General features: G+C 36.3%; 2 protein-coding genes and 1 long non-coding RNA gene across 4 annotated transcripts; all 3 read left to right on the forward strand.

The window, feature by feature from the left end:
- The first annotated feature begins 1,271 nt into the window (after positions 1–1,271).
- LOC132065197 (uncharacterized) lies at positions 1,272–6,053 on the forward strand. The gene is made up of 4 exons (XM_059458467.1): positions 1,272–1,673; positions 1,767–2,033; positions 2,907–3,026; positions 5,617–6,053. Exons 1-4 carry the CDS (start codon positions 1,383–1,385, stop codon positions 5,629–5,631), a joined length of 693 nt encoding a protein of 230 aa, XP_059314450.1. The 5' UTR covers positions 1,272–1,382; the 3' UTR covers positions 5,632–6,053.
- LOC132065198 (uncharacterized) lies at positions 3,033–4,253 on the forward strand. Its single transcript, XR_009416696.1, has 2 exons — positions 3,033–3,639; positions 3,727–4,253. It is a non-coding gene; the product is annotated as an uncharacterized LOC132065198 (long non-coding RNA).
- A 1,502-nt stretch (positions 6,054–7,555) lies between the features above and the next one.
- On the forward strand, positions 7,556–11,782 carry LOC132065199 (protein kinase STUNTED-like). 2 transcript variants are annotated; one of them, XM_059458470.1, is made up of 7 exons: positions 7,556–7,819; positions 8,095–8,362; positions 8,450–8,559; positions 8,902–9,679; positions 10,360–10,596; positions 10,681–10,830; positions 11,358–11,782. In XM_059458470.1, the coding sequence occupies exons 2-7, from the start codon at positions 8,111–8,113 to the stop codon at positions 11,508–11,510; spliced, it is 1,680 nt and encodes a 559-aa protein (XP_059314453.1). In that variant the 5' UTR covers positions 7,556–7,819; positions 8,095–8,110; the 3' UTR covers positions 11,511–11,782. The 2 variants fall into 2 exon arrangements, with proteins under 2 accessions (XP_059314453.1, XP_059314452.1); XM_059458469.1 differs by lacking the exon at positions 7,556–7,819 and having other exon boundaries at positions 7,830–8,362.
- Positions 11,783–11,879: the final 97 nt, after the last annotated feature.

The raw sequence follows: 11,879 nt of genomic DNA on the forward strand, positions 1-11,879 counted from the left end.
TTCATAGTACCTGTGATTGACACATTAGAGATTATTGTGTAGTAGTTACGCTTGTGTCCATGAGACCAGTTTAGTTGGCTTCTATATTGTTAAAACTTTCTGTCCCAACTTTTCTTACTCATGTAATTAGTTCGACTTATTATGTCTTTCACCAACTCGTTGTTTCCCAATCAAATTACGACCATCTCGACCACACCATGTCGTCCTATATTCGAACGTCGAGTCATTCCAAAACCATCTCAAGCACCAATAGTCACGTAGGCAATACTATGTGAAAGTAAAGGAAAAATAAATCGATGCAAGTGCTTAAAAAGCCATTTGGAAGACTGCTATTTAAGGCACAATAAAAAATTACAAAACATTTGAAATTTAGCCACCTCATAGTCGACTTGAGACATGTGGGATTGAAGTTGAAAATTTCGAACTTAAAATTTCAAATCTATGCTCTGCAGAGTCTAACTTCAGATTCTGAATGTCTGAAATTGACATTAGCCCAGATATAAATTTGGAATACCTTAAACCTCAATCTAGTAAAGGAACTTAAATATGAGGAATAAAGATATGAAACTACTTTGTGGTTGCAAATGTGGTAGGCATACAAAGATCATCATCATTGTCTTATGTGAAATAGACACAATTTCAATTTTATCTGAATTAAATATTGTCTTAATTGTTCTGTTGCAAGTTCCTTGTATCTCAATTTTTGTGGTCTAGCCACGAAACCACTTATCTCTTCGTATACATTACAATACTATGAGTTGATGTCTTGACATGAAATACAAAAATGCCATGTAGTGCTTGATTTTTCAGTATTAAGCGAAGAAGAAGACGAGAAGAAGGAGAAGGAATACATGTATGAAGTTTGCCAATACTAGCTAAAAATTAAATATTTCAGGAAACTTGAAATAAATTAAATAATACTATTTAATTGCACGTTTAACTCTTCAAATAGGCTGGTCTCTAATTTTTTTCCTTCAAAATCGAATTTATTTCTAGTAGGTCATAAGTTTAGCAAAATCTTTGTCAGGGCACGGACATAATTGGTGGAATATTATGATGTGAAAATATAAACGTATATCCGCAAAGAGTTGTTTGTCAAGAAGGCCAAAATTAAAAAACCAACACAAAATAGCGACAAAAGTGCAAATGACTGGAAATACGTGTAGTCATATGATGCAAATCGTACAAACAAATCCAATGAAGTATGGGCTCAGCCCACCTTATATGGTGGCCCAATTGCATCTGCCGCTTCTCCAAGTCGGTAACGGAGAAATAAATTTTGGTACAAGCATCTACACCAAGAACCCTTTCGACAAGCCAATTACAATTCCAAATTCTCCAGAAATCACTGAGATTGATCGGTGAAATTTTGGGAAAGAAAGATGCCGAAGAAAATGGGAGTGAATAGTAAAGCCGAAACGGCTAGGGCTCGCAAAGGCGCCATGGAATCGGAGCGCAAAGATCGTGAATCTCGAGAAAAAGAAGATCAGTATTGGCGTGAAGCCGAAGGAGCCAAGTCACGCGCCGCCAAGAAACGTGAAGAAGAAGCCGAGAAGAAAGCAGAAGCCGCAGCCAAGAAAGCCGAGGCGCGTCGCCTTGCTGAGCTGGAGGAGAAAGAGCTCGAGAAGTCGTTGAAGAAGCCGGACAAGAAAGCCAATCGTGTCGCTATTCCGGTATTCTTTCGTGAAAATACAATAAATTATTACTGTTGAAAATAAAAATAATATTATTATTTTGATATTAAAAATGCATTTTTGCTCCAACAGGTACCAAAGGTGACTGAGGTGGAACTAAGGCAGAGAAAGGAGGCGGAACAGGCAGCGTTAGCGAAGAAGGCGGAGGAGGATAAGCGGAGGCAGAGCCGTATGGCAGGGGAAGAGGAGTATGAGAAAATGGTGCTTGTAACCAATAGGAATCGTGATGATTCAATTATAGAGGCTAGTACTGTGGATGATGCCATTGCTCACTTGGCTATTTCTGATAGTTTGCCACCGGATAGGCATCCTGAGAAGAGACTCAGGGCAGCCTTTAAGGTATTCCTCAGTAGCTTTGTTTGCTGTTTTAGATATAACTCTAATACCTTGTTTGGATGGTTGTTACATATTGTATCATAATGTATCGTACTGTATTATTGTGTTGTATTGTTTTGATGAATACCATATCTTGATAGTTTGCATCATTTTCCGTCGTTTCGTAAGGTAAGACATCAATAATTTGAAGGACAACCCTACAAGAAAAGTAGGGTAGGAATAGAGCTTTTATAAAAATATTTGGTAAATGATGAAATATGATTATTACTAGATAATAAGTGAAGACAAAATGAGGGAAAAATAAGGTGACAACGCGATCACACTAAATTGGTCGTTATGTAAAATGAGATTTTTCATCGTTACATAACGGTGGATTTAACAATACGATACAATAAAATTTAAGTAACAATCAAAACAAACATTGTATTTAAACTAACAACGCAATACAATACAACGGGGAACAACCATCTAAACAAGCTGGCTTGTGCAAAACGCTGATTGCAATTCATAATACCCAGAGGAAAGAATAAAATATATTTTTGTTGGAATTGAAGGGCCGAATAGAGCAGAATGATATAGAAGATACATATAACCAAGGTTAACTTGTTTGGTTGATTGATCGATTTTCGTTGGAGCAATCTGCGAGAAGAGAACTTGAACGCAATTTGTGAGAAGAGAACTTGAACCTCTTTGTTTGAATGTTCTGTTTACATGTCTAACTTGATCCTATGCCGGGTCTTTTAAGTGATAGTCAATTATTTGATTCATATATCAATACTTGTATGCAATGTTTTCAGTGTTTTGCTTTCTGACTTTACACTAGCATATTAAGATTCAGTTGATCTTTATTTTGGGTGTTAATTCTGGTACTTGTAGGCGTTTGAGGAGGCTGAGCTTCGTAATCTGAAGGAGGAGAAACCGGGTCTGACACACACTCAGTACAAAGACTTGATTTGGAAGATGTGGAAGAAATCTCCGGATAATCCTCTTAACCAGGTACTTCAGCTTAACGATGTTTGTATGAAATGGATAAGAGAGGGTCTTAAATTGGGACTGTCTTTGAAAATGATCTTCACCTTGGTTTCATTTTCTAAATGGTTCTTATGCTTAGTTTCCTGACATTTGTCTCAAGCACACGAGTTGCATAGGTAAGAATTGAATAATCCCTGTGGCTCCTTGGATGATTACCATAACAAGGTTAGCATAGTCAATTACATGACCTGAGCTATTGACTACAGACTGATGGAAATGGAACCGTTATCTTGAAGTTTCTGCACATTTCATGCTTGTGAATGTTGATCTTGGACTTGATCTGTGAAATAACTAAAACTAAATGTTTCAAAATGAGTTTTTTAGATGGAAATGATTGTTTGGTGGCGAGTGACACAGTTTCTCTTGTAGAAGGCAAAGTGTATAGCGAAAGATTGATCTATAATGACAGTTCGCCTTCTTGTGCCGACATCTCCATACTTAATAGATTTGGAAATAGATAGTATCATATAATGTTCACCAATTTCACATTGAACAATTCTAGGCTTATGCAACTGATTATTAAAATGATCTGACTTCATTTTCTAAATCCTATGCTGGTGTTTTGTCAATTTCTATGGTTTTGTTTTGACTCTTCAAAAATGGACATTCGGATCCTCCAAAAATAGTGCATTTTTGAAGGATTATCATTTTTGGAGAGTGATAGGTTTTGGTTAATGTGATGGTTGGATCTGTTATTCCAGCTGCCGGGTATTCTCATTCTATCCCTAGCTCCAAAGCAACTTGAAAGTTTTATTGCTCTTCCATCTGGATACATGGAGTTTATTGATAGTCAGATAGTGAAACGTTGAATCACATTTGAGAAAACATGATTACACTGGACAAGGGTTCTCTTTGCATTTTGGATTGGTCTCCTTGGCTTTAGGATCTTTGAGATAAAAAATCATTTTGAGGGCGTGCAACTGGCTTCTGGTTGCACGCTTACATATAATTAAGATGTGGTTTGGATTTCGTTTGCCTGGATTTAGTCTTGGACAAGAATCATTATTTTAATGTGTGCGCAATTTTATATTAAACTAAAATATAACCAATGTAACAACTAAGAATTGAAAACAATTTATGAACAAATTAATATGTAATAGAAAAACGAGGTAGATTGAGGTTATGTGATGTAGCACACATACTAGAGTATGTTTGTAATTAGCATCTCATTTGTTTATCAACTTCTTTTACTTCGTTTTTGTTGTTAATTTTTTTTGATTTAATGTAGTTTCTACTTTTAGATGTAGTTTAAGTAAAGCTAAGATCATTCCCCAAAATGAATTTGGAGCCTAAAGAGAAGAGAGTTCAGTACATAAGAAGCTTGTGGAGCTTTACCAATCGGGCCACATGCATCTAATCTACCTAAAAAATAACCCTTTTCTAGTTTGTTCTTCGAATGATGCTAGTGGTGACTAATTCCTTCTGGCTAATGAATATTTTGCTCCATTCTTTCCAGTGAATCTTTCTTATCCCTAAGAATGGGGCAAATCAAGTTTACCTTTACGAGGGAGAGGAATAAAAGCCAACAATCATAGGTCGGAAAAGCGATAACTAAAAGATCTTTACGTGATGAGAATTCACTTTAAAACTTATTGTTAGTGCAGAATATTGCTTAGATTTCATGTCTTATAGTGACGTATTTACGTATCACTTTCATTTTATGACGTTTAAATACTAAACTAAAGAAAAATAATTTAAAGTTAAAAATTCCTACATATATATTTGGTTTTGCTCTCCTGTATATTTTACCTTTTACTATGTTTCAATTTGTGTCTTACTTTCCTTTTCAGTTTGAATTATACTTTCTATTTTTAGTAACTCCTAAATTCCAATCTATCTCATGACATATTTAAGACTACAAGAGTTAAAAGGCATTTTTGGTACATCGTATACATCTTTAATTTAAGACCACAAGATTGAAAAGTCTTCGCACTTCCTTAAAAACTCTATACCCCATTCAAACTAAGACAAAGGAGGAAGTATTAATCAGTGACAGATGATTTTATCGACTACTATTAACAATATGCTAGTGCTAAAAAATCAACAATTGCTTTGACATCATTAATTGGAGCCATGTTTCACCAAAAAGAAAGTAAGGATTTACATCTTTAATTTTTACTGTAATTATCGATTTATTTTTTCCTCAAAAAGCCTTGCATTTTCTTCCCTAGTCTAGTTTTACCTTTATGAAAACAATTCTAGTGATATTTTGTTTTAAGGTTCCTAGAAATAGTATGGGACAAAATAAGCTAAAAACCCTCAATTATTTGGATTACTTCTCCCGGAACGTTGATTATTAAATAGGATGTAGGTTGATATATAATAAATGGACTTCTTAAAGCTTTAGATTTCCATGTAAGAAACATTTGAAGAGCTTTGCTGAATGATGAATGATCAAGTGTCAGCGGTCACAATTTGATTTCTATCAGCGCTGGATAATTTACGGGGTTGGGGTTCTTAAGTTTCTCCTCCTATTGAGTTACTGTAAAGTTTTAACTTTTTGCAGGGCTTATAGCGGATTGTTGCCTGATCTTATGATCTTAATTTTGTGCAGATTGCAGATAAATAATAGGTGCATTGCCCTTTGTGCTGATGTGGCTGGCAATAGTCCTATGGACACCGTTGCAGCTTTGGCGATACATTGATGGTATATAGTGTGACCTGGTTGGTGTTGTCAGTCTTCTGCCAAACATTTGGGGTGTGCTTAATAGTGTGTTTCTTCTGGTTGAAGTGTAATGCTTCCTAATTAGATACTATACCCCTCTGTATTTTATTAAATTAATCTCTGCACCATGGCACTCATGATGTTCTTCCTTTGTTTAACAGTAAATAACATACTTAAATAAGTCCTCGGTATTTGACCGTGAAAGATCCAATCAATAACTTTCTGACCTTCTCAGTAGCTGAAAGGAAGGAATGTAATCGAATTGATGAAGGGAAAATGTGTGAAGCCATCAGATAATTTCCTGTTTAGTAGCCGGAATCCTTCAACTCTCGATCATATCTCCTATATCTTTATCTCTGTGTTCTCAGTAGACACGACTCTAGTCAATTGGCTGTTATTCAATTGGTGGGCGTGGACACTTCACGAAATTTGTTGAATGCCTATTTGGGGAGACAAAAAGTTGTGGTGAGTACAGATCATGTTATACAGCTAATCAAGGTTAGGTTAGAGGTTAAGGTGTCTACATCTGTAACAAAGTCTAAGGTTAGGTTAGAGGTTAAGGTGTCTACATCTGTAACAAAGTCGGGGGTGTAAATCTTGATATGCCAGGTGTAAAAAACTATTGTTTTGTGCAGAAGTACTTCGTTTGTGGAATTAATGCTTGAGAACAAAGATGTACATAAGTTTGTTAGGTTGAGCACAAATAATCCAATAGCTTGTTAGGGAAAAAAAAAACTCATTGTACGAAGAGCTGCTATGTTCTGTTGGGTATCACATGAGTAGGTATTTAAGTACAATAAAGGGACATTAAAGTTGAGCCGTTGTCAGTAGTCAGTCAGAATGGAGCTTTTGCACGCAATGAAGTTGGTTATTCACCGGACCAGGTGCATTTATATGCTTTTGATAAATAACCAACTTCTGGTGCCCATTAAACTCGCTTTTATTGCGACGTGTCCGAAATGGCAAGTGCCCTGCAGAATATCTTTCACGTGTTTGAGCAATTATAAGAAGCTTTTGTCTCTTTACCTCTTTTAATGACGAAAGGACTACATCACTTAATCCTTAGTAGTGTTGCATTCCGAGAGCGACAATATCAAACTACTTGAATCTTTCTTTCTGAGTTTCCTCCGAGAGCGAACTATTTATAGTTTAAATCAGTGAGAACGATATGGATATTATTTAACTTTTGTTTAATAGTGGCGGCATCTTGATCATTTCATCGTATTAATTGTTTTTCACCAATGCAAGCATTGAGTCTGTGATCATTGGGAGAAAATCATCTTGCATTTTTTTTTTGTCTATATTGAATTTGACTTCATCTTGATCATTTCATTGCCTTTCACCAATGCAAGCATTGAGTAACTGTGCCTATCAAAATTAAGGCAAATGGGAGAAAATCATCTTGCATTTTTTTTTTTGTCTATATTGGAATTTGACTTCGGTTTCTATAGTTTTCACTCAATTCATTGACTGTTGGGTCACATCAATGGATGCAAACTGATATTAATATTGTTAGAAAAATAGGTAAAAATAATCGAAGAAAAATGACTTTGAGGCGTCAATGTGAAGAATCGACTTTCCTTAAAGAGATATTCCCCATATACAAATTGTGGACAATACAAACAATTTTCTTCGGGATACAACAAAGCCATTGTTTATACTTACAGATTTTTCTGTATGCAACTTCAAGTGTGGTCTTATATTTATAGAATTTGAGAGAGAACTTTTCATAATACTCGTGCCTTTCACGAACATATGTGTCTGTTCATTAACCTCTATATATTACAAACTATCTAACAATTATTTATTTGGTAACGTAGAACTATAGTAGGTATGCTGCTATGGCACCAACCGAATGCATTGAAAATGTCATTTGTTATAAAAATGGAAGTTCATTTTAAACTAATTGAAGTGTCACACTACGAGCGAGTTAGATTTTGTCTAATTCTGGTTTAATGGTAGTATGGTACCTATCAACCTTATAGTAAATGCTGATACCAAACAACGAGCTACTGAAATTTATGGTGAAGGTCCACAGATCGCATCACCCGCCAGAATTTATGTTGTTTACGTCATGGCTTCTTTGATTTTGGTAGGTAATTTAAAACATAAAACCACCTCCATATGAACCCTGACAACGATTCAAAATTCAAACTTGATGAGTTCAATTCTTATATTTTCAATGTGTTTGGATTCTTAGTAATTTTTCATATATATACCTATGCTCCATGCAATTAGCAATGGCATGGTGACATTCAGTGGTGAAGTCAGAAATTTCGATAAGGGTGTTCAAGGATACTTTCAAGATTTATATATGCAGGAATAGTAACATTTGACTTATATACACAGTATAATTTTCTGTTGAAGGGTGTTTGACTGAACAATGTTTGGTAGTTCAAGTGCCAAAGGAGGAATTTCCTCACTCCTGAGATGCAGGGGAATAGCTAAGGCCAAGAAGCGAACAATTGTCTTTGGTCTCAAATCTGATAACAGCAGTAGAGAAATGCTGCTTCGTTTGCTCAATTTAGTTGTAATGCCCGGAGACTATGTACTGGCTGTTCATGTACAAGAACCAAATGATACGCTTGATCCGAATACGTTTCACATCCATGAGGATCTCTGCAAATCCAAGCAGGTCATTTTACACTTCCTATATTTCTCATGCCCACCAACTATTTTGCTATATTGCTAATTCTGTAGTGTACAAATATTTTTCTTTCAGGTAGATTTTCAAATCAAGGTTTGCGTAGGAGAGTCGTATGTAACTGAGTTGAGTAATCAAGTACGTATAAACTTTGCCACAATGCTTGCGGTCGGATGCAGCAGCTTCTGGTACACACAGTTCCTTTTATTAGTATCATTACTCCCCTCTACCTTATTCTTTGATTTTATAATTACCTGTTGTTTCCTTTGCTTCAGTTGGCATACTATTTGCTGTTGATACTGTTCATTTCTTCGCTACTGTATTCCCCTTTTCAAACTTGCTTTCTTATGCTTTACTTGAGTGGAGGGTCTTTCAGAGATAGCCTCTCTACCTTCACAACGTAGGGGTAAGGTCTGCGTACACACCATCCTCTCCAAACCCCACTAGTGGAATTACACTGAGTATGTTGTTGTTGTTGTTGGACCGCTTCTTCTCCTTCTATTTGTTTCACTTTTGCTTTTGATGTTCAGGCCGAATGATCAGATTTCTGGCAACATGTTGAAAGAATTGCCTCCTACTTGCTTCCTTCTAGTAATGGATAATGGAGGAAAAGTCCTACTCCAGAGGCCGGGGACTTCCCAAGAAGGCACTCCAATTAAAGTTTTTCAATCAACTGAGTGCTCTACCCAATCAGGAAATAAGTGTCAGATTCAAAAATCTCTGTCAATGCCTTGTTCCTCAACAACAACATCATCACAGCCGAGCAGAAATGCAACTTTTCCTAGGATCAAGAAGAATTTGAAGCTCAATAATGCTGCACCTAAGAATCTGTTTCAGAGATTAGCTTGCTTAGAAGTAATGGATTGTGCCAGACGCTTCACATTGGACGAACTTAAATGTGCAACAGACAACTTCAGTCCCAATCTTTTGACTGGAGAGGGTGGACATAGTCGAGTCTATCGAGCCAATCTCGAGAATGGGCAGCTTGCAGCAGTGAAGGTCCTTAAGGAGACACAATATTCTGAAGATGATCTTTTCCGGGAAGTTGAAATATTGAGTAATCTGAAGCACGAGAACGTAATGCAGCTAGTCGGATACTGTTACAGTAAGGATATGCGAGCAATCGTGTATAATCTACTGAAGGACAGTTTGAAGCAAAGGCTAAAGCAGCTTAATTGGAACACGAGGATGCAAGTTGCTATAGGAGTGGCAAGAGGATTGGAATACCTCCATTCGCAAGCCCCTCCTATCATTCACAGAGATGTGAAATCATCAAACATTCTCTTATCTGATGATTTCCACCCACAAGTAAGTCTCTTATTAGCTCGCTTTCTTACATTAGAATTGGATGGCGTCTCATATTCATAAGCCTGTAGGTGTTTCACTGATTGCCATTGTGAAACTAAGCTATAGGAAGATGCTTGCTGACTAGTCTAAGAGATGTAAAGGTTATCTAATTCCTTGTTTTTTGGTTTTCCCCTCTATACCTATGATAAGCCTCTTAAGCACATTTAAAGCATTTACCCTTAAAGATTAAAAGAAAATGACAGAACCATGGTGTTTGTATACAGTACCTGGTGAATTCTGAACCTATTACTCCTCCGTCCCAATTTATGTGAAGGTGTTTGATTGGGCTTGGAGTTTAAGAAAAAAAGGAAGATTTCTGAAACTTGTGGTCTAATATAAGCCATATAAATTTCTGTGGCTATAAATCATTTCATGAAGGGTAAAATGGAAAGTTTGAAGTTAAATTGTTACTAAATATGGGAAGATGTAATTTTTTTTTTGGATCAACTAAAAAGGAAAGAGGGTCATATAAAATGGGAAGGGGTGTTGGGGGGGTGGGGGAGTGTTTTTAGGTGACTTCAAAAACTTTTTATGCACGTCCAACGCCTAGATGCTCAATTCTGATATACTGTATCCTCTAGATGATAAAATTTCTACATCTGCTTTTGTTACACTTGATGATTTTTGAAGCTGAAATCTAGCTATCAGATTTTGGAGCAGCAGTGGTACACCAACAAGCTCAGCAAGATTCAGCTTTTGTGAAACCAATTCACGTTGTTGGGACATTTGGATACCTTGCACCTGAGTACATCATGTATGGCAAAGTTGATGAGAAGATAGACGTATACTCTTTTGGGGTGGTCCTGCTGGAATTGATCACAGGAAAACGGGCCATCGAGAAAGACCTGGAAGCCCATCATGAAAGCTTAGTGCTGTGGGTAATAACATGAAGCATGTATGCTTGCTGCAAAATATAAGCAATGTTTCTTCAATGATTTGACTATAGATAATGTGAATTGCAGGCGAGGTCTCTGCTCAGTTGTGGTCGTAGTGACCGTCTTGTTGATCCCAACTTAAATAAGAACTACAACAATGATGAGATGAAAATGATGATGTTTGCAGCACGGCTATGCCTCTTGCATTCATCTTCAAGGAGGCCAACAATGAAAACAGTAAGTCCTTTTCTTTGTCCTATTCTTTCTTTGGAACATTTTCCTTTATGTTAACGTCATCTCAACAGCCTGTTAACCAATTATAAGAGAATCTTTTTCATAGTTACTTGTTTTGATGAATTTTCAATCATGATTAATTGCAAATATTTTTGGATTTTTCTTCTAATTTTTTTGATCAATAAAGCAACGTCTTATCGATTATATTTAGCTCTAAGAACTTGCTCTAATATTTACAGCAAAATGCAAAACAAGAACGTTCCCTTCTATCCTGGCAGGGATTCTAAGATCTGAGGAAGTTTCGTCCTCATTTACAAATTTCATTCTACACCAATAAAAAACAAAAGTACATACTTAAATTTGCTTTCATTTTGATAAAATTCAACATACAAAAGCGGCATAAACTAGCAGGGATATGCTGACATAAACTTGTGAGTCACGATGATGGAAACTAATATTATTGCTATTATCGATAAATAATGTGAATGGTGATGAAATAGACGGAAGATTTAGTATTTGCTGGTTTGCAGATCCTGCGTTTGTTTGAGGAGCCAGGGCGCTGGTTAGAGCTGCAGAGAAAGAGAGAGGAGCTTCTTGATGGAATTGGTTCAGAAGATGAAACTAGCTTGTGCAGATATTACGGATCAGATTCTGATGAAGGCATGTTCGTAGAGGATAGCTAATCACATATGCTTGAGTTTTCCGTAATATATTGGAACTATATTACTGGTTTTTGTTTGTTCACCAATGCTACCACTCTCTCTCAACCCAGTCACTAAACAAAAGGACGAAAAGGGAAAACACGAACCATTTAGGTAGGAGATTGTAGTTCTATATCAAAGTGATATTAGAGTATCAAATAGAAATGTCATTAAGTGTCGAACACTATTCCTGAAGTGTAAGCTCCATTTTGTCTTTCGCCTCAGAAATATGTTGAAGATTTTACCTTGAACGACATTGCCAGCATTTTCTTTTGACCTAGAATTTGATTTTCTTCTTTGCTAATTCATTAGATGAATATCATGTGCCCCTTACATTTTTTTTTCTTTTCT

This window comes from Lycium ferocissimum, chromosome 7, assembly GCF_029784015.1.
Source record: "Lycium ferocissimum isolate CSIRO_LF1 chromosome 7, AGI_CSIRO_Lferr_CH_V1, whole genome shotgun sequence".
Classification (NCBI taxonomy): domain Eukaryota; kingdom Viridiplantae; phylum Streptophyta; class Magnoliopsida; order Solanales; family Solanaceae; genus Lycium; species Lycium ferocissimum.